At 38.7% G+C, this 26,678-nt stretch overlaps 1 protein-coding gene across 1 annotated transcript in view; it reads left to right on the forward strand.

Moving 5' to 3' along the window:
- MTR (5-methyltetrahydrofolate-homocysteine methyltransferase) overlaps positions 1-26,678 on the forward strand; it is a 135,548-nt gene that overhangs the window by 57,566 nt on the left and 51,304 nt on the right. Inside the window, 7 exon segments of the mRNA XM_021000424.2 lie at positions 4,416-4,528; positions 9,589-9,729; positions 14,573-14,600; positions 14,603-14,757; positions 19,619-19,798; positions 23,612-23,728; positions 23,819-23,959. Coding sequence (XP_020856083.1) covers positions 4,416-4,528; positions 9,589-9,729; positions 14,573-14,600; positions 14,603-14,757; positions 19,619-19,798; positions 23,612-23,728; positions 23,819-23,959 — 875 coding nt within the window.

Raw genomic sequence — 26,678 nt, forward strand, 5'->3', positions numbered from 1 at the left:
AAGAGGGGATTTAAATCCAGGCAGTCTGACTTTAAGACCAGTGCTTTCCCCTCCCCTATACTGGGCTGGCTGCTGCCTCTTGGGAGGCAGTTTCAGAGCAGTTGGGGGCTGATTGTGACAAACCACTGCAGCGTAGCTGTGGAATTGGATGGAGACAGGTAGAAAGATGGTTCACTATCTCCCTGCCTGAGAATGTTCAAGAGAAGAAGAGGTGGTTATCAATGACTAACTTTGAATTATGAGCACATGGATTTTTTTTACCAGCTTCTAACATAAGGACTTTTCAAGGATGAGTTTGAGGGGGAAAAAAAAGAACTAAAGTAAGATATGACCAGATCATATGAACTGCACAGAAGAAGAAAAACCTTAAAATCTGGTCCTGGGCCCAACAAATGTTTCACTTTTCAGAAGATCTACTTCAGCAGAATGCTGTATGCGTTAAATAGAAGCAAGAAATCACGTAGACAGGATAACCGTGGCACCAACAATTAACAGTGGAAACAGTTGAAAACCTTAAAACAATTTAAAAAATCTCTTTAAAGTGGGATCATGTAGTTTTTTCATCACCTTAACATTAACAGTTTAAAAATTTTCAGAAGCTTTTTATGTTACCGTAATTCACACAAAACAAAATATGCATGCTTGCAGAGCTGATATCTCATTTTTCATCTGTACGAGTGTCGAGTAGGCAGGACTGACAGAAAAAGGGAAGTCAGTTTGAAATGGGAGGAAGGAAGCCTTTATTAAATGCCTGCTGTGAGCCAGGCATTGTGCTCAGCACTTCACAAATGTTACCTCATTTGATCCCTCACAACAGCCTTGGGAGGTAGGTCCTATCATTATTATCCCCATTTACAGTTGAGGGAATTGAGGCAGACAGAGATTAAGTGACTTGCCCAGCATTACACAGCTTGTAAGAGGCCAGATTTGAACTCAAGGCTTCCTAACTGCAGGCCCAGTGCTCTGTTCAATGTGCTATCTTCAATTCCATTCAGTAAACATTTATTAAGTGCATGCTCTGTACCAGGCACTGTGCTAAATGCTGGAGATCCAAAAAGGAAAGAGAGTCCCTGCCCTCCAGGAGCTTACAGTCTAACAGATGAAGATGCCACACAGAGGAAGCTGGGTGGGGGAGGGGTGGCATCAGGAGGTACTTGGCACGAGAGCTTTTCAGTACTAAAAGCTGAGTCAGTCTGCATGGAGATCAGATTCCAGGTGGTCATTATATTGGAAGCTTGCATAATAGAAGCCAAAGCAGAGCCACTGATGGAAGATGAAGAATTGGCATGTAACTGCCATGGGGCAGAAGAGCCGGGCTTCCTCAGACCCGTCCTTTGCTAAGGCTGGGGGGCAGGGGAGCAGTAATCTCAGATGGCTGGTACCTCATTTGAAAGACCTCAAAATGAAATACCGGTCTTAATTGAGGCCGCAAATTAAATTCTCTTGTCTGTTGTCATGGAATAGGGAGTGAACTATTTATTTAGGTCATTATTTTATTTAGGACAGCTAGGTGGCATAGAGGATAGAGTGCCAGGCCTGAAGTCAGGAAGACTCGTCTTAGTGACTTCAAACCTGCCCTCAGGCACTTACTAGCTGTGTCACCCTGGGCAAGTCAGTAAACACTACTTGCCTCATTTTGTCATCTGCCAAATGAGCTGGAGAAGGAAATGGCAAATCACTCCGATATCTTTGCCAAGAAAACTCCAAATGGGGTCATGAAGAGTCAGACATGACTGAAACGACTGAACAAGAAAATAAACAACGTTCATTTCATTTAATTTAGGTAAAATTTTTTTAACCGAACTTGTGTAATTTCATCAGTCTAGGGAGGTCCCAGGTGAAGAATTTTCTCTGCCAACAAAGGAAAAAAGCAGCACATTCTCTGTTCTTACAGTCTTAGGCAATTGCCTGGGCCACTAAGTAAAGTGACTTGCTCAGGGTCACACAGCCAATATAGATCAGAGGTGGAACTTAAAGCCAGATCTCCTTGCTCTTCCCCTATAGTACTATGACTACTAATAGTTAAAATTTATATGGTGCTTACTGTGTGCCAGGCAGTGTGCTACGTGCTTTAAAATTGTCTCATTTGATGCTTACCACAACCTGGGAGGTAAGTGCTGTTAGCCCTATTTCATAGTTGAAGAAACTGAGGCAAGCAGAGGTTAAGTGGTGGCCATTAAGTGAGGCTATTTTTGAACTCAGGTCTACCCGATTCCTGGCCTGGTGCTATGCCATCTAGCTGCCAACACAATGTGTCACGATGTTCTCTATACACCATTAATAACAGTAGCTAACATTTTCATAGCATTTACTATGTGCCAGGCACTGTGCTAAGTGCTTTACAGTGATCTCATTTGATCTTCACAACAAGGCTAGGAGGTAGGTGCAGTTATTATCCCCTTTTTATAGGTGAGGAAACTGAGGCAAACAAAGGTTAAGTGACTTTCCCAAGGTCACGTAGCTAGTGTCTGAGGCAGGATTTAAACTCAGGTCTACCTGGCTCTCAGCCTAGCACTCTATCCATGGAGCCACCTAAACTGCCCTACGTAATGTGCCATGATATTCTCTATATACCATTAGTTTAAGAGTTTATATATAAAAATGAGGGGGCCCTTTGGCTCCAGTTTCAGCTTCATGTGTTATTTCTAATTGCTCTCAGAATGACTCTGAAGCAGATTAAAAAATGAAATCTCAGACAGCCTCTTCCATCTTGCTCTTTTGTAAATCATGAGCAAGACAGGCTGTTTTTGTATCCAATTCCATCACATTCATAATAGATTAGAAGTACTGTGTATGAAATGCTTTTAGGGAGATCACTTAGGAATTCTTTACAATTTAAGTTTTGGCATCCTCACTTGCCTTTCCTGCAAATTTCAGGGTCAGTCAAAGGGTCAGGGACAACCAGACGTCTGCTGGAGGAGGGGCAGAATCCAGGGGGAGTAAGACTAAGAGGAAGGCAAGGTAGAGAGTTGGAAAGTGGAAGAGACGATCTTGTTTTTATCAGTCATTTTCCTCACCTGAACTTGGGAGGTGAGGTAAAAGACACCTGGCTGTCATACTTCTGTCATTATGCTTGTTTTGTGTATCTCTCATCCAACCAGGAGAAAAAAAAGGGACCATTTGGTTTACTAAACAGTGGAAAGAAAACTGCAGTTTTGTATCTGAAGGATCCAAATTCAACACCAGCCTTGCAGTTTACTAGCTGTGTGACCTTAGACAAGTTTCCTAACCTCGTACCTCCATTTCCCCATACACAAAATGAGAGGGGTGAGATTAGATGGTCTTTAAGGGCCATTACAGATTTAAATCTTATGCTCATATGCATCTACTACTGAGGCATTGTTAGAACTAAATAATTTACTGTGAAAAGGTAGAACTAGAATGGCTTCACAGTAATTACCATAAAGACACTTTAATTTGTGTCATGCGTTTGACTTTTTCTAAAGTATTTTCCTGTTTTATCACCCAGTTGCTCTGTGAATTAGATTGGGAAGATATTATCCCCATTTAATAGTTAAGGAGTTGAATTAGAGTAAAGGTCATCTCTAAATGTCTGGGCCACATGGTTTCCTACTGGACAGTGCTACCAAGTAGGTAATGAATCATGTGTTCTTTCCCCATAGGTTCTGAGATACCTTAGGGAAGGCATAACCCTAAGTTCTGCTTTAGGGCTTAAAAACCATCCTTAGCAGAATGAGATTCAAAATCTCTTCATCCGTTTGGTTTCCAATTTTTAATAATTGGGAAGAATGATGAATTAATTGTTCTGTCACCATTTTTTCTCAATAGTTTTCGTGAGGTAATTGGTTGTGGGTCTTCCATATATCTCATAGTTAAGAAAGGATTTGGAAAAAGACTCAGAGAAGTATTTGTCTTCAGGCTATGCTTTTTATTCTGAGTGGTTAAATCTGTATATAGCAACCAGGGAAAGATGGCCCCTTGGTCTCTGCTCCCTCATAGATGCTTTGCAATTTAGTTTAATTCAACAAGCCCTTATTTAGCGCCTCCTGTGTGCTAGGCACTGTGCTAGGTTCTGAGATACAAAAACAAAAATGAAAACAACCCAGTCCTCGAGAAACCTGCATTCTACTAGTGCAAAATAAGATGCACTCAGATAAGTAAATACAAAATGTATGCATATTAAACAAGTAATTTCAGGGAAGGGGGAAGCACTAACAAGGCTTTGTGTAGGAAATTTCTGAGTCTTAGTATATCTAAGGTTTACCAAAAGGCAGAAGTGGGAAGGAAAAGCATTTCAGGCATTGGGAACCATTTGTGCAAAGACAAATAGCAAATTGTAGTATGGAGGGATAAGGAACACGGGGGTATTTCTCTCGTGAATGTATTTGTTTTTAATCTCCTATAACCTACTTTGTGTATTTTCACAAATATTTTGAAATGCTTCTCTCTTCTAGGACTAGAGCCCTTCAGGATTGGACCGTACACCAACTTTGTTAACATTGGTGAACGCTGTAATGTTGCGGGGTCAAAGAAGTTTGCTAAACTCATCATGGCAGGAAACTATGAAGTGAGCATCCTAATAAGATCACTGAAGCATATGCTATTTCTTTTGCTAGACATCATGTGAATTAATCAGCTTCTACCTTTGATATTATTAATCACATTCTGAGTAAATGGGAGAAGATGATGAACTGGGCTCACTTTTGAATTTGAAGGGGGGATGAGGGTGTTATGGATTAAGCCTTGAGAAAAATTGAAGTTGCCATTGCTATTCACCAAAATTCAAGAATTGGGATGAGGCAGTATGAGGCAGATCATCTGCTATTTATTTCCATGCTTTGGGAAGGGGGTGGGGGGAAATGGAGGAATGCCCTCCATTTGGGGTTTCTCCTCTCATCCTTTTTAGAAGTGTGGAAAAGTGAGGTAGAATGATGAAGGTAATCATTATTTGGATACTTGCTCCATGTTTTCGTTGGTTATTTTTCTATTTTTGTTAAGAATGCTGTTAAGGTTAAAATCATGTCAGAATGAAGCTTAAAAATCTAAACTGAAGAGATTTGGCATAACGAGTGTGTTACTCTTGCTATCCTGTTGGTTTTCCTTTTCCATTCTCTCTGCCCCCTCTACCTATTCACGCTCTCATTACTTCAAGCCTATATTGTTGTAATTTCTCCTAATTGATCTCCCTGCTTTCAGTTTCCCCAACTCCAGTTCATACTGCAAGATATACCATTGTAATCTTCCTAAAGTGCCACTTGTGTGTAATATCATTCTTCCTTGCTTTAAGACAAGAAGTGGTTCACAATTATTCACAAGAAAAAGTCCAGGCTTTTGTACCACGTTCATGGCCTTGATTCCTGACTTTAAATTACCTTTCTGACCCTATCTTCCATTAGTCCCTAGTACACTAATCTCCTCAACTCACTGCCCTCCTTCCCCAGCCACTGCCTTATCCATTTTGCCTTTCTACTTTGTGTGTGCCTCTTGTCCTGTCAGTGAGTAAGCATTTATTAATCACCTACTATGTGCCCTGTACTATACCAAGTTCTGGGGATATGAAGAAAGGGAAAAGACAGTCCCTGCTTTCAAGGCAGTCACATTTTAATGTGGATGACAACTTGCAAACAAAGTAAGACAGGATAAACTGGGATTAGTCAGCAGAGGGAAGGCACTACAGTTGAGGGATATTGGGAAAGTCTTCTTGTAGAAGATGATATTTTAGCTAGGATTTGAAGTAAGTCAGGAAGACCAGAAGGTAGAGATGAGGAAGAAGAGCATTCCAGGCCTGGGAGATGGCCAGTGAAACTGCCTGTGGTCAGGAGACAGAGAATCTTGTTCTAGGAACAGTAAGGAAGCTGACCTTGGATCCCAGAGTATTTGGAGAGGTAGGGTAGAAGAAGACTGGAAAGGTCAGGGAGGAGGGGGTTTACAGAGGATTTAAAGGGACAACCAGAAGATTTCATATCTGATTCTGGAGTTACTAGGGAGCTGCTGGAGTTATTGAGTAAGGGGGTGACGTGGTCAAACCTGTGCTTTAGGAAAATCACTTTGACAGTTGAGAAGAGAATGTACTGTAATGGAGAGAGACTTGTGGCGGGCTCAGCCAGTAGGGTATTGCAATGAGGTGATGAGACTGGAGTGTTGACTGTGTCAAAGGAGAGAAGGGGGTATCTTTGAGAGGTGTTAGAAAGGTAAAATGGAAAGTACTTGGCAACAGGTCGGATGTGGGGGTTAGAGATAGCTAGGAGTCAAGGATGAACCTAGGTTGTAAATCTGAGTGACTGGGAAGATGGTGGTCCCCTTGACACTAATAGGTAAGTTTGGAAGAGAAGAGGACTTTGAGGGGAACGGTAGGGAATTCAGTTTGGATATGTTTAGTTCAAGATGTCTATGGGACATCCACTTTGAGATGTCCACTACAACAGGCAATTAGAATTGTACCGTAAGACAAGAGAAAAATTAGGCCTGAAAATACAGAATGTACTCCCCTTCCCCAGTATGTCTTTTCCCATGTCCAAAGGTCATGTCCCACATCTTCCTGGAATCCTTCCCTCTTTTGAAGTTGTACAGCAGTTATTGTCACTCATATTATAGATACCTAAGTGCTAGGCTGCTAGGTGGCACAGCGGATAGAATACTGGAAGACTTATTTTAATGAGTTCAAATCTGGCCTCAGATACTTACTGCTGTGTGACCCTAGGCAAGTCATTAATCCTGATTACCTCAGTTTCCTCGTCTTAAAATGAGCTGGAGAAGCAAATGGTAAACCACTCAGGTATCTTTGCCAAAAAAACAAACCAACCCCAAAAGAGTTGGATGTGACTGAACAAGAAGTATTATTACTAGCTCTGTGTGTGTGTGTGTATTTTTTTTTTTTAGTAAAACTTGAAGGTTTGCCAGAGGTGGCCGCAGAGAGCAATAGATGTTTCTGAAAAAAGAAGTTTTACCTATTATCTCCTCCAGGTGGTGCTGAAGGGCACTAGTTGCCATTGGAACTTTAAGCCATTGAGGTCAAAGAAGAGCAAAGAAAAAGCTCTGAAGTTCTTGACGGACTCCTCCATCTCTTTGGTGTCCTTGAAACTGTTTTTTTCTACTCACATTTATCTAGTTTCAATAAATAAGAAACTTTCTCTTCCTTTTTACAGCATTAAACCATTGTCACACAAACAAGGCACCACCACATTGTGAAGACAAGTTCCAGGTCCTCACATTTATAATAACTATAATTTTCTTTCTAAACCTGTCCAAATCCTGTCTGAAAGTCATGTTTCTTCATACACATATTTTAGCAATTTATAGTAAAACAAAAATTCCTTTTCTACTTATATCAGGCATTGGAATGTTCATCCATAATAGCAGCAATATTGTTACATCCTTTGACGATTAATAGAAATCTCTTCCATTACACAAAAATTATTTTTTTCTGCCTTTTTTGTTCTTACCTGCTCCCTACATCAGGCACCTTAAGGAGACTTACATGTAGAAGCAGTGCTGCTCTTTCTTTGATCTTTCACTTTCCAATATATCCATAAAACCCTTGCTTTTTCTTACCAGCCTCAGGTCATTCTGAGTTCTAGCAGTCCGTTTTACAGGACAATTCAGCCTCATGTTACCTGCTCCTTTTCCTATCTTTTGTATGTGTCTTTCAAAAATTTTGTTGGTTGGTGAGTTATCTCTAGCCACACTGGTCTGCTTAGATAAAGGGTTGTTTTTTGTTTTGTTTTGTTTTTTAAACTTCCAACAGAATTATTTCCCTTTGGAGTATACAGATTTTATTCTTGAGAGTTTCCTATCCCTGTCTTCCACTGGAGAATTTTAATTCATGGGATTCTCCTATTCTTCCTCTGAACTCTTTGAAATGTGCATTCCCAAAATGGCAGTTATGTGTCAGACAGTCTGACTTTCTTCTCCTCTACCACAAACTCCGTGATAGAGTAATCATTTCCTTCTAAGGTTCCCATCATTTCTACTTGAGCAAATAGTTTCTCCCTAAATTTCTAAATAGTTAGAATCAGAACCAAGATATAACTTCTTTTTTTTTTACTTTATCAAACGATGAGATCATTATTAAGTGAAGAAGGTATTAGTTGCTATACTACTTTTGGTGGAGGGAGAGCTCCAGCAGATGCCTGAATAATTGAATACCTCCATCACTACTTTACCAGGTGTCTGTGCAAAGCTCATGATCTGTTTCTCAAACTTATCTTTTTTTTTCCTCCTTCATCTATGACCCTGTAAAACCTAGAGATCCCATTTACTACTTACTGCTATTATCTTTCATTTGTGTATGTCTGTGTGGGACACAATTGCTATTAACAAAAGTTGTCATTGGATTGTGATTCTTTGAAACCATTCTCTTTGTAATAATTGATGTTATTTTTGTGATACAAATTAAAAGTCCTTATTCCTTCTCTGTCTCAGTGACTACTGTAAATTTCATCTTGAACTTCTTAGGGTTAGAAAAAACTCAACTGTAATCTCCATGCTCTGAGAACATGAATGTCTGGTACTTATCATCTCCTTTTTTCTTACCATGAAGACTAATGAAGACATGCTCACATACATACATACATATGACTCTACCGTATCCATCAGTCACCATGTATTTATTGAGTACCTCCTATGTGACAGCCACTTTCAGAAGACATTTAGCCTTAGCCTTAGCTTGTGGACCAATTGTGGAGATGAAATGAGCATAAGAAAAATAATTGAAAATTTCTTAAAATGTAAATAGAAGTGTTCTTTTTTTTAGTGTAGTAGAAGTTCTGAGAAGGGTAAGATTGATAAAAAGTGAGGGCAGTTAATGGAAAAGAGTTAATGAAGTAGGTGGTATGTGAATTTGGCCTTGAAGATACAAGAAAAAATTTGGTAATTGAAGGGGACCTGCTTTTTTAGGCAAAGGAAACACCATGAACAAAGGCACAGAAAGAGGAATGAACATGATATGTGTGAAGAAGGGCTACGAGACAGACCTGACTGGGATGGAAATAACATTTTGTGAGAAAAATGGAAAATTCGTATGGTCCTGTTAGGATGGCATCCGATTATTTTGGGTCTGAAAACTAGATGGAACAGTTTGGTTTTGTTGTGCCTGACAGATAATAAGGAGACATTATAGATTCTTGAGTATAGGGTATGGTGTGAAGAAAAGTGCTATTTTAGGAAGATTAGTCTGACGGCTAAATAGATTGATGGGAAGACCTTGGATTTAAGGAGTCTTGGAGAATGTTGCATGATGTAGGAAAATCTTGGACAAGCATGGAAGCCTTCTGGTTAGAAAGGAAAGCTTCAAATTGGTGGTATCTTAAGGGAAAATCAACAGGATTTGGTGACATCATATAAGAGGAAAAGGTAAGAGAAGGACTAGATGTGTTATTCTCTCATTGAATGATTCTTATTTCTACTTTGTGAAACTGGAAGGTAACTGGCAACATGGAAGATGTATTTAAATGTAAGAGAGACCAATTGAGAATTGCCTTTGGGACTTTTAAGATAAATTAGTACCATGGATTGTGATTTTTACTTTTTAATCCAAATAATCTTGGTATAATAAGAGATAAGTAAGTGTGGTACCTTCTGCTGCTTTTGGGTCAAGGTCTTAATTCATCTCTTTTGTTTCTCCTACAGGAAGCTTTGAGTGTGGGTAAAGCTCAAGTGGAGATGGGAGCTCAGATTCTGGATGTTAACATGGACGACGGAATGTTGGATGGCCCCAGTGCTATGACCAAATTTTGTAACTTCATTGCTTCTGAACCTGATATTGCCAAGGTAGCGCTTAATTTAATCACGGTGTTATATTACTGTCATTATGCTTATTTCAGCTTGTTTGGGCACCGTTTTAATCACATAGGTCATGAATTTGTCTTTCTCTGTAGTTTTTAAAGTACATTGCCCTGGGGCAAGTATCTTCTTTGATGTTTCTTGCCTTGAACCTCCTGCATGAATGAATGAATGAATGAATGAATGAATGAATGAATGAATGAATGATGATGTTGATGTTGATGGTGACAGCAACAACAACCAATATTTGGGGTAGCATCGTAAGGTTCAGAAAATACTTTCCACACATATTCTCTTTTCATCTTCCAAAGAAGCCTTATCAGGTGGTTGAGTTTATCCCTGTTTTACAGATGAGAAAACTGAGTCTCAGAGTCATCAAGTGATTTTCCCAGGATCACATAGCTAGTAAGTGTCTGAGATAGGATTCTGACTCTATGCCTAGTATTCTGCTCTTTGAAGAGTGGTTTCTGGGCTCAACAGGTATTCAAAATGCTGAATACTATTCTCAGTTTCTTCCCAAGTTTCTATAAATGTACAGGGGGGTTGGTTCATTCTGCATTTCTCAGATCTGTAAGACATACCTCACCAGCTCAGCATGAAATGCTTGGCTCTTCAGTGCTATTGCTGCTTGGTCTTTTGTCCCTTCCAGCATAGATATAAAAGGACTTAGCTGATTCTTCGAGGAGTAGGGAGGGTCAGTGAAGCTAGTCAAATTGAAATGTAATTAAAGATTAAAACAATATTGTCTGACCTAATTTCCTCCCATCGTGCCCCATGATTTTCTGTTTTTGTTAAAGGTAAATGAGCTGATGGGGAGGGGGTTCCAGAGGTTCCTCCTCCACTAACTAGCTGTTATTTTGAAAATTAATGACAATAACTTACAGATGGGAAAACACATTTTTAATTAGGTTTTGTCAAATATAGAGTGTCCCAAAAGTCTTAGTGTAGGTTTGAGCTTTTTAGGAGAAATAGCCTGGGAGCAAGTTCTGATGGTTCTTGTCTTTCATTCTTCATTCGTGCCTCTCAAAGCCCTTTCCCCAAAAGTGGTAGTAAATATTTAATGCCAGTAGTACTAAGGATGGCTTTTTTTTTATTTGACAAGCTTATCAAGTTGTAAAATCAGTAAGTTGTTCAAGGTTAGTCATTCAAGAGTTGAAATCAAGCCTTGACTTCAGAGCTCTAATACTGAAATATAGGCACTTAAAATTTTTATTAATGATTTCTGTTTGTACATCACATTTCCAAATGTCTCTCCCCTTTTTCTCTCCCTGGTGCGCTATCTCTTATAGCAAAGGCATTTATCTTTTTCTTTTAAAATGGCACAAAAAGCAGGTAGGTGAAATGACCCAACACATTGACTGGGATTGACAATGTATATGATGTTCCATACACTTTGCCCCCCACTTGTGCAATATAGAGAAGAAGGTAATATACCCATTTATAATAACAGCACCACTAGCAGCAGCAACTGACTTTGTATAATACTTTAAATTTTGCAGACTACTTTATGCACATTATATGGGCATTTAGGTGGCTCAGTGAAAAGTGCTGGACTTTGCCTCAAAAAACCTTGAGTCCAAATCTGGCCTCAGACACTTTCTAGTTGTGTGACCCTGGCCAAGTCACTTAACCTTTGTCTACTTATTTCATCACCTGTAAAATGGAGATAATAATAATAGCTGCTTCCCAGGGTTGTGGTGAGGACTAAATGAGAAAATACTTGTGAAGTGGTTTGCAAACCTTAAAGTGTTAAGTAAACATCAGCTTTCATATTATTATCTTGCTTCCTCCAGGAGAGTTCTATGACCAAAGTTCCTGCAGTATTAAAAGCAAAAGTCTTGCAATTTTAGGGACATGACCTTCCTGCTAAGTAGCTCTTCTTGCATACTTGGCTCTGTATTCATTTTAGAAATCCATGGCTTGGTGTGGTGATGCATGCTTATAGTTGCTGCTAATGGGGAGGCCGAGGCTGGTGAACTGATTGAGTTTGTGCCCAAACCAGCTTTTTGGTTTTTTTTGTTTTTTTAAATCCAGAGTGAGAAGAAACAACATAATCACTAATATAACTTACTCTGTTCACTTTCCTTTGCTACCCTCTGGTGGAGGGTAATAGATAAGCGTGGCAATGCCTAAAGAGAGGGCAGACCTCCGGGTATTAAGGACTTAAAACCAAGGGACCTGGATACTCTTCCCTTGAGTAATGGTTATTTGGTGCATCATCCTAGCTTCCCTTCTTAATCTTAAAATTTCTTTCCCCTTTGAAGATGATGATTTGATGTTTTTTTCTTGGTTTGTTATTTATGTCACTTTTTTTTCCTGAGGCTAAGGCATGAATTGCTGAAGAAGGAGAACATTAGGTCAGAATTAAAGGGGAATATAATATTTTCATTTGTTTGCTTCCATTCAGACCTAGGTTAGCCTTTTACCCAGATGCTGTAAGCTACATTTACTTCTTCCTTTGCGTGCCAAAGCTGGGGTTATTTCAAGTCAGGAATGTGGGAGCTCAAATTTGAATACCTTGGCTAGGAGATTTCTTTCTGAAGGGCACGAGGCTACACATTAATCCTGAAGACAGAACAGCGCCTGACTTTGAGATGCCTAAATCCTATATTAAGGTGTTGACATTAGCATTTAGGCACTTGAAGTGGGTAAGCTGATACCAAAGCCAGGGAAAGGGACACTTATTGGTTTCTTTCTCAGATATTAGCTTAACCCTTTTCCATGCTCTCATGACAGGAAAACCCCTCTAAATATTTCAGACTTTTGCCTCTGTGCTGCTGTTTTAATTTTACTTTGGTGTTGCCTGGGTGAAGTCAAATGTGTATATTTGGGACGTTGGAAAATTGGCTGTAGGATATGCCTCATTGGTGACCGATCCCTGCCCCTCATATCTTTTTAAATTAAATTTTTGTTGCTATCTTGCATTTTTTACACCATCAGAATTGCTCCTAATATCCTCTTCCTCTCCCTTCTCCTTCCCAGAGAGTCATTCTATATAACAAATAATATTTTTAAAAAAGAAAAAAAGGAAGTAGAGGGGGGATAATGAACAAAACTAATCAGTAAATCAAAAAAGTCTGAAAATATTTGCAGTGTATCATGCCTGTGGTCCCCCGACTTTGCAAAGGAATGGAATGGGGTTTTCTTCTCATTTTCACTCCATGCTTTCTACTATGGGGCAATATGAAACTATTTTTTCCCTGTTCTGGAATTAATAAGAATGAGGTACCTAGAAGACAAGGGGGGATGAGAGGGAATAAGATCTGCAAGATGGTGATAACATAGAGAGTATTTATAAGAGGGAACTCAAAATAGGTACATTAGAAATTTTAATTCCATGAGGCATATAGAGAATAAAGAAGACGTAAATAGGTATTAGAACCATGAATCAAAAAATAAAAGTCTAGAATTAACAGAAAGGGAAGGTTAATAAAGAGAATGAAGGGAAGAATCATTGTTTTTTAAATTTGCAGAAAATGAAAAAAAAAGAACAAAAGAAGTTGAAGGGGGAAGATTTTACTTAACTGAGAGAGAAAGAAGAGGGGAACAGTAGGTGACTAGATAAAAGGAAGAGAAAATGAATTAATAAGTAAAAATCAAAACTGAGGAAGGGGGTGATAAATGAGAGGGCATAGGGCTTGAGGCTGAGGGGAAGAGATCCTGGGGGAATTGGATTGCCTTCACATAGATTAAGTAAGAGTAACTGTCTTTACAAAGGAAGGGGAACAAAAACAATAACCAAAAAAATCTAATTCAGAAAAAATAAACAGTATTAGAGGTGAATGAAAGAAAATATAAACCTAAGTCTGATAACTTTAAATGTGAATGGAATAAACAATCCAATAAAATGAAAGAATGACAGATTGAATAAGAAAGCAAAACCCCACCATCTATAGCTTACAAATAGCACACCTAAAAAAGCAAAAAAAAATTACATAGAATAAAAATGAGGGCCTAGAACAAAATTAACCATGCATTAGGCAAATACAAAAAAACAGTTGCAGTTGTGCTATTAGATAGCAAAAAGACATTTAGAACATGAAAGTGATTTTTAAAAAGGAAACAGCATTATGCTGAAAGGGGTCATAAACAAGAAGTCAGTATCAAACTTGTATGTTCTAAGTGCCATGGCATTTAACTTCATAAAGAAAAAAATTAATTGAATTTTAAAAAGACATAGTAATACAATAGTAGGAAACTTAAATATCCTTTCAGTTTTGGACAAATGAAGTAAAATGATTAAGAAAAGGGAAATACAGAGTTTGAATAAATTACTAGAGAAACTAGAGATAAAAGACTTAGGGCATTTTCTGAATTGGACTGCTAAATAATGTGTGTTCTTCTCAGTAACACATGGAACTTTTATAAAAATTGACCTTTTATTAGGGCACAGAGAAATTGCAAATAAATAAAGAAGTAGAAATAGTAAGCATATTCTTTACAGTTCATAATGTAATAAATATAGTAATCAGTTCAAGGAGCACAAACAAAAGACACAGATCCAAATGTAGATTTAATGCAGTCCTAAGTAATGAGTGGGTCAAAGAACATCATAGAAAACATTAATAATTATGTGAAAGAAAATGATAATGACAAAACAACATTTCCCAAATTCTGGGATGCCGCTAAAGCAGTCCTGAGGGGAAACATTATATCTCTAAAAATATCTTTAACAAAATAGGAAAGAAGATAAGTGAACTGAATATGCATTTTTTAAAGAGAGGTTATCAACAAATAAACCTAAAATAAACACAAGAGAAATTTGAAAAGCAGAGGAGAAATTAATTAATAATTTGGACTCCTTTTCCATCCTTCCCTGTTCTAATTGCAGGTACCATTGTGTATTGACTCTTCCAACTTTGCGTGATAGAGGCTGGGTTAAAATGCTGCCAAGGGAAGTGTATTGTCAACAGCATTAGTCTGAAGGAAGGTGAGGATGACTTCCTGGAGAAGGCTAGAAAGATCAAGAAGTATGGAGCTGCTGTGGTGGTGATGGCATTTGATGAAGTGGGTCAAGTAAGTGATTTCTTTTCTTCAGTTTCTCCTTTTTCCTTGGTTTTTATGCACCTTTTCATCATTTGAAACCTTTAAATGTAGTGTCAGACACATCCTCTGACACCTCATTTTCTTTAAAATGCTTTTAAAAATAATTTTTTATTGCCATTTAGTGTTCTCACTAATAAAGAGGTGAAAAAACAGTTTTCAGCAAAACTAATTAATTCAGAATATTCCAAAACTTTTAAAACACTCTATCTGCCATCTTGGAGAGCTTACCTGGAAGTTTTCCAAGCTAATTGGTTGGTTAAAAAAAAAATCAACCATTACTGATCCCCTTCCCCAGCAAAATCCTGTTTTTGATTGATGTACCCTTTTAAAAAACATCACTAGCTCATCACAATGCCTTATGGCTACCCCCCACCCCCACCTCCAGTCTGGTATTCTGTGTAGTGTTCCGTTTCTCTCATCCCCCACCTCAGTAAAGAACATGAAACCCTATTTTTTTAATTAAAAAAATTATTGATATCTTCAAAACTCATTATTTTAATATGAATTTGACAAACATCAGCAAATATGAAGCTTCCATATGCAAAGGAGAAAAGAGAGGATGTCTACAAGATCATGCATCTCTGTTAATGTACAGTTGGTTTTTAAAAATCTATATTAAATGTGACATGGAAGTATTAATACTTCCCTGTTCATCTATATCATTTTGGTTGATTTTTTATGATGCAATAGTATTTTATTACATTCATATAATTTGTTCAACTTTTCTTGACTTAATAGGAGACCACTTGATTTCCAGTTCTTTGCTCCTGATATGTACATGTGTCTATAAATATATGTGTGTATATATGTGTGTGTGTGTGTGTGTGTGTGTGTGTGTGTGTGTGTGTGTGTATGTGCGTGTGTGTACATCTTTTTTAAAATTCCATTTGTAAAGTTCTTAGTATTGCAGACATCATGGAAAACTGTCCAGTCTCTTCCTTTGGCCAGTCACTCAAAATACTTAGTATTCACATGCGTGGTTAATGTCTTTTTGATGGTAATGGTCCCAATAGTGGCTGTTGAATTTGGCCAGAATTTTGTTGGAGAGGACCAAGTTTTGACCTCATCAGTGACGTTCTATGAACCTTTCCAAGGCATAAATGACATTTACTCTCTTCTCTGTCTTAAGTACCCTCTCTTCATTTTGGCTTACATGTGGGCCTTACCTAGGGAATGAATTCCTAAGGGCTTTCAGCATTTTTATACGCTGAAATTTTATATGGAAATTGGAGAAAGGAAAATCTTTAGAAAAGCAGATCAGTATGGGTTAGTTATTGGGAGTGATCTAGTAAAGGAAAAGAAATCCTAATATTTAACTCAAGAAGCTTTTCAGTGTGTTTTTGAACATTTCTTTAAAAACCTTTGGTGAATTGGACTCTACTTGTGTGTTTCAAAATCTTACCTGGAAGTTCTCCAAGCTAATTGGTTAGTTTGAAAACAAAGCAAAACAAAAACTACCTCAAGCAGAAAACTGTTTTTATTTATTAATATCCCTTTTTAAAAACCATAACTGTCTCATCACTATTATACTTAGTGACCACCCCTTGCCTCCTATCCTCCAGTAGAACCCTCTTAACCAAGAAGTACAGTTAAGCAAAACAGTCCAATACCCTGGCCACATCTGGCAGTATAGGGCTCATTCTGTTCCTATAATATCTCACCTCTCTGCTGATAGGTGGGAAACATCCTTCAATTTTATTTTTGTGTCACATTCTCCTCAGTACCTTAGTACCTGTTGTACTCTACCTGTCTGACCACTAGTTTTCAGTTTTATTTTGCTGGATCTTCAGGTCACGCCTGCCAGTCATAGATGTCCCACCTGGGCTCTACCTTCATCCCTCTCCCCTATGCTGTTTCATTTGGTGATCTCATCAGCTCCCATAGATGTAATTATAATTTCTGTGCTACTGATTCTCACATCTCCTAATCCATCTCTAACCTCTCTGTTGACCTCCAGTTCTTATCTCTAGCTGCCTTTTGGACATCTCTTGAAACATATATCTTGTAAACGTATTAAACTTAAAACAGGTCCAAAATTGAGCTTTTCCCTACAAACCCTCTCTCTCTCTCCTTCCAAACTTATTTATTATTGTCAAGGGCATCACCATCCTCCCAGTTCCCCAGACTTACAATCTAGGTGTCATCCTCTACTCTTTACTGTCTCTCACTTCTTGTATCCAGTCTGTTGCCAATGTCTCTTGTTTCTGCTGTCCTAGTATCTCTCATGTATGCTTCCTTTTCTCCTGACATTACCACTGCCCTTGTGCAAGCCCATCTTCATGCCTGCACTGTTGTCCTAGCCTAATGATTTGTCTGCCTGCCACGAATCTCTTTACACTCCAATTTAACCTCCACTTGGCTACCAAAATAATAAAATCATTTTTCTAAACCTCAGATCTGACTGTATCACAGATATACACCTCAATAAACCACTGTGGCTCCCTACTCCTCTAGGATCAAATACAAAACCCTCTATTTGACATTCAAAGCCCTTTATAAGCTACCCTTTCCTCTTCACCCCCTTCAGTCTTTTTATACCTCTTCCCTCTCCCCATATACTCTTCCCACCCAGTAACACTGATCTCCTTGCTGTTCCTCATATAAGACTTTCCATTTCCTACCTCTGGACATTTTCCCTGGCTGTCACCCGTGCCTAGAATGCTCTCTCACCTCATCTCCGTCTCCTGGCTTCCCTGATTTCTTTCAGGCCCTAGCTAAAGTCCCACCTTCTACAGGGAGCCTTTCCCAATCCCTCTTAATTCTTGTGCCTTCCCTCTATTAGTTATTTGTGTTTATCTTATATATAGCTTGTTTGTACATATTTGTTTGCATATTGTTGCCTCCATTAGATTATGAGCTCCTTGAGGTCAGGACTTCCTTTTGCCTTTCTTTGTATCCCCAGCACTTAGTACAGTGTCTGGCATGTAGAAGGCACTTATTAAATTTGTACTGACTGACTGACTATGAGCGTGATGATGTCATCCCCGTCTCTTCCCAATGACCTTGAAGTCAGCACTCATTCCTGCTCAGGGCCCTCCTTGTTATGTATTGTCCCCCTCATTCTTTCCTTCTCCCCATAGTGATCTCCAGGAAAATGAAAGGTTGCATTTCTACACAAAAACTTTGAGGGAGCCTTCCCTTCTCTTCCTTCTCATTTGCTATTAGTTGTAATCAGCTCTGACTAGAGAGCCCCTTTTTGAACAAAGATATGAAAACTCATGCAGCCAAATGGATGTTGTCCACCCCAACATAGTCATTTCAGGGGACTATAAACAGACTCCCTCAATGCTTTTGCTCTTTGAATGAGGTAGGTAGAGTTGAACTCCTCCTCTGTCTGCCCTTACAGCCAGTAGTACATTCTTTGATGGTGGCAAATCTTCGTCTTTTGAGGGTAGTTTTGATTTTTGAAATAGATCTAAATCTTGTGAACAAGGTGGGTGATCAAACATTGCCTCCAAAATGTAAATTTGGTAAATGAGGGAGTTCAGGAAAATAGTATTTGGGTTTTAAAAAAAATGAGATGCATTTATAAAGAAATGGCACTTTTATATCCCAAAGAGATCAAAGAAAGAAGAAAAGGACTCAAGTATAATAATATTTATAGCAGCCTTTTCTGTTATAGCAAAGACCTGGAAAATAATGAGGACATGGTTGAACAAATTTTGTTGTGAATTCAGTAGAATAGTGCTGTAAGAGATGGGTTCAGAAAAACTTGAGAAGACTTGAATTGATGCAGAGTGAAATGAGAGAAGATCCAGGAGAACAATTTGTACAATAACAGCATTACAGGCAGTAAGAGCTCTCAGAGACTTTAGAACTTTATCCAAGCAATAATCAGTCATGATTCCAGAAGACTAATGATGAAGTGTGTTACTAACCTCTTGACAGACAGATATCATGCCCTCAGGCACACATTTCCAGACCTGGCAAATGTGGCATTTTCTTTTGCTTGACTATAAATATTTATTACAAGGAATTTGTCTTTTTTCTTTTTCTTCCAGTTTTGGGGTGGAGTGGGAGAGATTAATATGGACTAGGAATAGGATAGTCAGAAAAAAGAAAAAAAGAAAAGAAAGGGTGATGGAAGCATTTTTTAAAAATGCACATAAAGAGAACAGAAGGCCAGAAAGAATCTCAGACAAGCAGCACAGCTTTGAAAGTTGCATGTTAAATTTATTAAATCTTTAAAAGGAAAAGCCGACTATACATAATACGGATAGGCAGTTTCTTGAATAATCCATCTTGTTTTGTTTTATATATGTGGAAATGCCCATTTTTTGGTGTTTCAAATTCAGAATAACTGGTATGGCATATAAGCTCTGAAGGCAAATGCAGTGACAGTGTAATTGAAGAAGAAGGTAGTGATTCCAAAGTAACTTCTCTGAAGGATAGTCCACATTTTTATATTTGAGTTCTGGCATGTTTTTTGGGGAAAAAAGCATCCATGCGAAAACTCATTGCCCTCATTTCTGTGTGTGTGTGTGTGTGTGTGTGTGTGTGTGTGTGTGAGAGAGAGAGAGAGAGAGAGAGAGAGAGAAAGAGAGAGGTTTTCTTTTTTTAAAATAGTAGAAAAATAACTATTGTGAGGACAGTGATGCAAAGTGATCTTTAAACCCATTCTTCCTCCTTATTAAATTGTTCAGATTTCTGTCCTGCTTTGCAAGATTCTGAGAAACTGAACCATCAGTACTCACATGCTTATTGACATCTCAGCATGCTTTCACCGAGTTAGATAGTCTGTTGCTTTGTAAAAGTATTTGACAATTCAGTACCAATTAAATTTTGTACTTTTCCTGTCTTCCTTTCCTTCCTATCTGCTTCCTTGCCCCAGGCTACAGAAACCAAGAACAAAATCGAAATATGTACCCGAGCCTACCATCTTCTTGTTAAAAAAGTGGGATTTAACCCAAATGACATCATCTTTGACCCCAATATCCTCACCATTGGGACAGGAATGGAAGAGCACAACCTGTATGCTGTTAACTTTATCAATGCAACGAAAACCATCAAGGTAAGCTGTGGAAGTTTCTATTTTTTTTTATTCTTTGTTACCAGGAATGTCTTTCTAGGTAGAAGGGGTTATATTTGGAAATAAAAGATATCCATTAAAGAAAAAGACCGAGGTGGATAAGGAGTGGGAACATGTGTCTGAGTCTTGATGTATTCTGAAAGTTTTTTAGCAGATGTCAAACTCTTGAGACACCTGCATTGGACCAGATCAGAATATAATTGGAAAATGTTTAACAAAATAAATAAAAATATAATACAATGTAGGTAATGTAGATTTGTGGTTTTCTAAGTTAATATATGGCCTGCAGGGATCCCTTTCTATTTGAGTTTGATACCACTGGTTAATAGCACTCCAAATTAAATAATGAAGCTGCCCTGTAGAGTGCTGATTTCTAGGGTTTTCTGGCTTTTCCATTCCTTCCCATGCTTAGCTGCCCCTCTGCTCCTGTGGAAAGCATCGCTCCTCAGCAGAGCTTCCTTGGCTCAGGGAGTACAGGAAGGTCTGCTGCTGTGGAATGGAGTCAAAGGCTCGTAAATCTAGGCCTGAAGGGCACCATACAGGTCATCTAATTCAAGTCCCCACTTTCCATATGAGCAAATTGAGTCCCAATTCTTTAGTGACTCACCCAAAGTCAAACACAGAGTAAGAGGCAGAGGCAAGATCAAACTTAGGTCCTGTGACTCCTAGTTTATCTCTTTTTTGGCTGTACTGTTCTGTCGCCCTTGGGTTGGTCAGCTTTTGTTTTGTCCTTATTTGATGTTTGTCTCTTATGCAAGGACAGAAGTAGCAGTTTAGAAGGGATGTGATAGCTCTTTAGAGGTATCTCAAAGGCTGTCATGTGCAAGAAGCCTTAATCAATCAATCAATAAACATTTGTTAAGTGTCTGCTATATGCCAGGGTCTTGTTCAACATGGCCCCAAAGTGGGGCAGAGCTAGGAGCAATGAGAGGAAGTTGTCAGGAGGTTGATTTTAGGTTCATGTAAGGAAAAACTTGTTAGTGATGAAAAGTATCCCAAACTGGAATACCTTCAGAAGTTGTGAGTTTCCCATCACTAGATGTTTTCACAGAAAAAATGAATGAACATTTGCCAGATATATTGTAGAAGAGATTCTTGTTCATATGTTGGTTGGATGAAATGGCTTGTGGGGTCCCTTCCAACTCAGTCATTCTGTGATAAAATGCTGAGGAAAATTATTAACCCATCACCAAGTGTTTGGCATTCTACTGGAGGCTATAAACATAATGCACCTCCTTAGGATCAGCAGGGGGGTTTCTTCACACTGCTGGAATTCTCACAGAAGTATTTTTTATGAAGCTGCAGTGCCCTTCAAATATGCCATCACATTAGGATCATTAAACTGACACTAATTAAAGGAAGCAGTGTTCCCAAAATGTGGTGCAGCAAAAGCCTTCCTGAGGTAACGTGGTCTTAAGAGAGACCTTTTGGCAGAAGCATCATCAGTCTGCTGTGCCCACACCTCAATCGACAGAAAATTGTAAGGAAATCCAAAGGGCCAGCTTCATTTAGGGCATTTTTTCTCCTTTGAAAATTGTGTGAAGTGGAAATCAGTGTGTTCAGATAGGGTTCACGTGGTTGAGTTTCTCATCCTCATTTCATCTCCACCTTTGCTTGAGAGATGATTGCATGGAGGAGTTCCGCCAAATGTAGAAGTAATGTAGACATGAAAGAAAGGCATAACCTATGAGAAAAAGGACATTTTAACTCAGAAACTGATGTACAGGTTATCCTTTTGGTTTGGAGCAGTTACTGTCCCAGTACCTCATACCCACTCTTGACAAGTACAGTAGACTAGAAGGCCATTGTTTTCCGATCATTCTTGTCAGGCAGGGAATCCTTTCTCTAGTAGCCCATTCTGGGCTTTTGAATTCATATCTTTTTGTATCTTGCTTATCGACTTGACTAAGTGACTGCTTGTTTGTTCCACTCATCTTCTTTTCCATTCTTTTTTTTTTTCAGGCAGTTGGGGTTGTGACTTGCCCAGGGTCACACAGCTAGTGAGTGTCAAGTGTTTGGTCTGAGGTCACATTTGAACTCAGGTCCTCCTGACTTCAGGGCCGGTGCTCTATCCACTGCGCCACCTAGCTGCCCCCTTGTCCATTCTTTTCCTTTCTACTCAATCAAGACCCAATGGTGACTGCTTTATAATATTGTTTGAGGACTCATAAAGCTAGATCTGCTTCATTCTTACTTTTTTCATCATTTCTTTTGAAATTATAGATGTTTTTATTTCTCTAAAAGTGAATTTTATTTTAGCTAGTTCTGTAACTCCTTGCTAGCTTGGTTGATATAATATAAATCTGAAAATCAACTTAGATAATGTATCATTTTTATTATATTGGTGTGGCCCAACCATGAACATTGAGTATCTGTCCAATTGTTCAAGCTTCTGCAGAGTTTTTTAGTTGTATTATTGAGTTTGCTTTTGTAGATTGTCAGGTATTTTATACCTTTTGCAGTTATTTTGAGTAGAATTTCACTTTTTGTCATTTACTCCTGATTTTTCTTAGCAATATACAGAATTTTGCTAATGATTTTTGTGCATTTATTTTCTATCCTGTTACTTTACTAAAGCTAGAAATCATCTGTTTCTTTTTTAATCAAAAGAAATTCCTTTTCTGCTGCCTCTCTTAATGGCTGTATCAGATTGAATGAGGATAAAAAATAAACTGGGTTACAGAGATGCAGACTTTCTGATAAACACAGGGAAGACTTGCCTTTCCTTTTGTAACATTTCCTGCTAAATAGGGATTCACATCTGAAAAAAAATCTCTTCCTTCTAGTTCATGTCTTCACTTTTGGGTCAAAATAGCATTAAGCAAGGATAGCAAAGAGGAAAGCAGTACCTATTATTTAAGTAAACACTCTGCTTGGGGATTTGGGAATGATATTTCCTTATTTTTTTTTAATAGAAGTAAAATGCTAAGTATTATTTTCTTCATGGGTTCTATAATCCCCTCTGCTACAGCATTAGTAATTGTCACCTGAGTATAGTGGATCTAATTTTTCTTGATTATGCAATAGTCCTTTCAGGGCTGGTAAAAGGAAGACCCTTTGAAAAAAGTCACAGTGACTGGTAATGTGTAGTGACATTTTGGGGGGGTGGGTTGTGAGTTGGTTCTGGCAGGAGGATGGATTTGACTCATATTTCACTGGTTTACTTCTCCTTTTGGTGAGTCATCACTTTAGAATTTGTGAACCTTCTCTTTCTCATCTGTTTTATTATGTGTTAGGATGAGTTTGTAATGGACTTTCTAATTTGCTTGTGGCTTTTAGTAGCTTTTTTTTTTTTATGCATCATGTTTACCATGGTGCCTGGGTACTGTGCTGGATGAGCTCCATGTCATCAAGGAGTCTACAATTTAGTAAGAAAAAGTTGTTTTGAAACATTGAATGTTTTTGGTATGACTGTCATTGATTTCTTTGTTGTCCTAAGAAGCTCTAAATTATGAATGATAATTTTCCTTTTCTGAGAGGCAGCATGGCATAATGAATAGAGGGCTGGTTTCAAAGCCATGAAGAGCTAGGTTGAAATCCCATCTCTGACACTTATTGTGTGACCGCAGGCAAGATACTTAACCTCGAAGTGTAGACCACTCTAAGACTGTAAACTTTAGAGAAGGTCCTTCCCTTCATTGTTAGGATGAATTTCCTTACCTGGGAGCTCACCGATGAAATCGTAGTTTAATCCTTATGTCTAATATTCTTTTTACTTCCCCCATCCTTATTAAGAGAAATGGATCATATATTTGTTAAGTTGACAGACCTTATCAAGTTTCACATTGTTGTCAGGAAACATTGCCTGGAGCCAAAATAAGTGGGGGCCTTTCCAACTTGTCCTTCTCCTTCAGAGGAATGGACGCCATCCGAGAAGCCATGCACAGCGTATTTCTTTACCATGCAATAAAGGTATGTGGTGAGGCCAGGTTGTTCTGTTGAGCATCAGCATGGAACTTGACTGTTCCTGGGAACCCTGACTTTTCTTTTCATTCTCCTCAGTGTGGTATGGACATGGGAATAGTGAATGCAGGAAACCTTCCAGTGTATGATGACATTCACAAAGAACTCCTGCAGCTTTGTGAAGATCTGATTTGGAATAAGGACCCAGAGGCGACAGAGAAGCTGCTACACTATGCCCAGGTAATTTTAGGTAGAAGAGGAGAGAAGAGTGTTCTGGAGAGCAACAAAGTTAACTAAGTGATGTAATCACTTGGCCTAGAGTCAGGGAGACCTGAGTTCAAATCCGGCTGCAGACAGTTACTAGCTGCTTAACTCTGGACAAATCACTTAGCCTCTGTTTGCGCCAGTTTCCTCATCTGTAAAATGGGTATAATAATGGTACCTATCTGCTAGGGTTGTTCCAATGATCAAATAAGATAATTGTAAAGTACTTAGACCAATGCTAAGGTCGAATGATTAGCACCAAGGTCACATAAGTAGCCTGGTTGCAATTTGAAAGTAGATCCTCTGATTTCATTTGACCTCAGTTCACTTTCTAGTGAACTAGGCACTTAATGTCAGAGAGAGAGTGTGTGTGTATGTGTGTGTATAAATAAAGCGGACATTTTAGTCCCTCTGTAGAGAAATAGGATCCTTGCTTCACAGAACCTTACAGCCTGTTAAACTGAGACAAAAAAGAATGAGGATGCTGGTAAAGGAGTACTGAGATGCTAGTATAAATGTTGTTACTGTTTTCTAAGCAGCAATCACTTGTCAGCCCCCCAGTTCACATAGTAACTTTCCTGCTTTGGCCAGGGCAGATGGACATAGGTTCTCAGAAAAGGAAATCAAGAGGACTGCAGAGAGGAAACAGGGTTCTTGCTCTTTCAGCCCTAGTAACTGAGAGAAATTGGATTTCTAGAGTTTTGCTTAGGGAGTGCTGCATTGAGAGAAGCTCATTGGAGTTCAGATCATGTAGGCAATTGACTTTCCTCTGAGTTCTTTTCCTGATGGCTGCAGGCCAGAGCGCCCTGGTTTTGGTCATTGTGAGTTATAAGTAGCCATTTCTTAGCTTCTGTCAGTTTGCCAGAAAACGAACTTGGCAGAAACATCTTTCCCCCTCCTTCTAACACACTGTATTTACTACCTGGTTCACAATGATCCCAGGCTTTCTTCGTGCTTTCCTAGCAGAGACCATAGGAAGGTTTTCATTAATGTTGAGATACTAAATAGCATTCTGTTATTGGTTGCAGCAATCCTCGATCAGTCCCTTTTTTGATAACTCACTCAGGCAGTGTCAGCCTATTGTCAGAGGCTGGAAAGTGGTTTAGGTTCTTTGGCTTGACCTTGGGCCAAAGTATTCTTAATTGATTATTGCACACCTCCTTTCTTACCCCACCTTGTTGCATGAGATAGCTTTTTCATTTCAGAAGGATAAACATGGAGCACCTTATCATTGTCATTATTTTTATTAATAACAGGCATTTTTGATAATTGTTTAAGGATTCCAAAGCATTTTATATATCAGTCACTCAGTAAACATTTATTAAGCACTTGCTGTATGCCAGACACTGTGCTAAACACTGAGAATACAAAAAGAGGCAAAAGACTGTCCCTGCCTTCAAGGAGCTTACGGTCTAATGGGATATTATCTAATTAGAACCTTATAACAAGCCCTGTGAGATAGGGGCTAACTGTTAGTCCCATTTTACTGATGAGGAAACTGAGGATCCTAGAAGTTGAATGACTTGCCCAGGTTCACCCTGCTAATACATGTTTGAGGTGGGTTTCAAACCTGGGGTCTCCTTGACCTTTAAAAAAATTTTTTAATTAATAATTTATTTAATTTATGGGATAAAACAAGCATTTCCATAACATAGTATAATTTAAAAAATGATTGCACATGAAACTGTATATCTGTTATGTACAACTTGCTAATCCTTTCAAAGTTAACATGTAAATTTCTATTCCCTCACTGTGTGCTGCTGGTGCCCCACCCCCTGTGCCACCCTAGACATGGTGTTCATCCACTATGCCATCCTAACTCCTTGAGTGTAGGATGAGTTATTATAAATTTTTGAAGTACTGTTCTCACTCTGAATTATTCAAGACATGTGGTATTGTTCTCCCTTCCTTTCCTTATTTCAATTTTAGACTCTTGTTTACCAGTATTCTTTCCCATGTATCTGGATGAGCTGTCAGGAGATTTAATCTCCAGAGGTGCTGGCAGAGTTGAGGGGACCCTAATAGACATTTCAAGAGCTGCAATTCATTGTAAGAGAAATGGCCTTGTTCTTTCTGATGGAACTATGGCGGCTTGTACTGTGCCTTCAAGATAGCTGTCAAGCAGCTCCTCTACATTCAGGGTGACTTCTATTAATGTTATGGGACTTAATAAGGCAAACAGACATATTTTAACAACCCCTGGGAGCCACTGGCTAAGTAGCATTTCTTTAGGAGGCACTAAGTGCAAATGGAGCATGAAAAGTGGGAATGTAGTAAAGCAAATGAAAGTCATTGGAGTTTTTTCCCTGCTCCCTTGAGGGAATGATTATCTCCTTTCAAAAATGAACTAATTATCTAAATATTGGCCCTGCTGCTTGCGTCTCCTGCCTAGTTCATTGTTGTGAACACTGAGAAGAGTCCTGTGCTCCATCCTCCAAGGTCCTGTAGATCCTGTCTTTAATTAGCATTAAACTGTATTGCAAAAGATTTAAAGTAGTCCCAAGATAATGTCAGGACCCAGGCTGATGATGAGGAAACTCTGTGGTAATGAGATGCTCTAGTATCCAGCATTGGAGAGGCAGAATCATGTAGTGGGTAAAGTGTTGGCCTTAGGGTTCCAAATCCATCAATCAACAAGTGTTTTATTAATTAAGTGCCTGCTATGTGCCAGCATTGGGAATAGGTGTATAAAGAA

The sequence above is a fragment of the Phascolarctos cinereus genome, unplaced genomic scaffold (genome assembly GCF_003287225.1).
Source record: "Phascolarctos cinereus isolate Bilbo 61053 unplaced genomic scaffold, phaCin_HiC Scaffold_5;HRSCAF=322, whole genome shotgun sequence".
NCBI lineage: Eukaryota > Metazoa > Chordata > Mammalia > Diprotodontia > Phascolarctidae > Phascolarctos > Phascolarctos cinereus.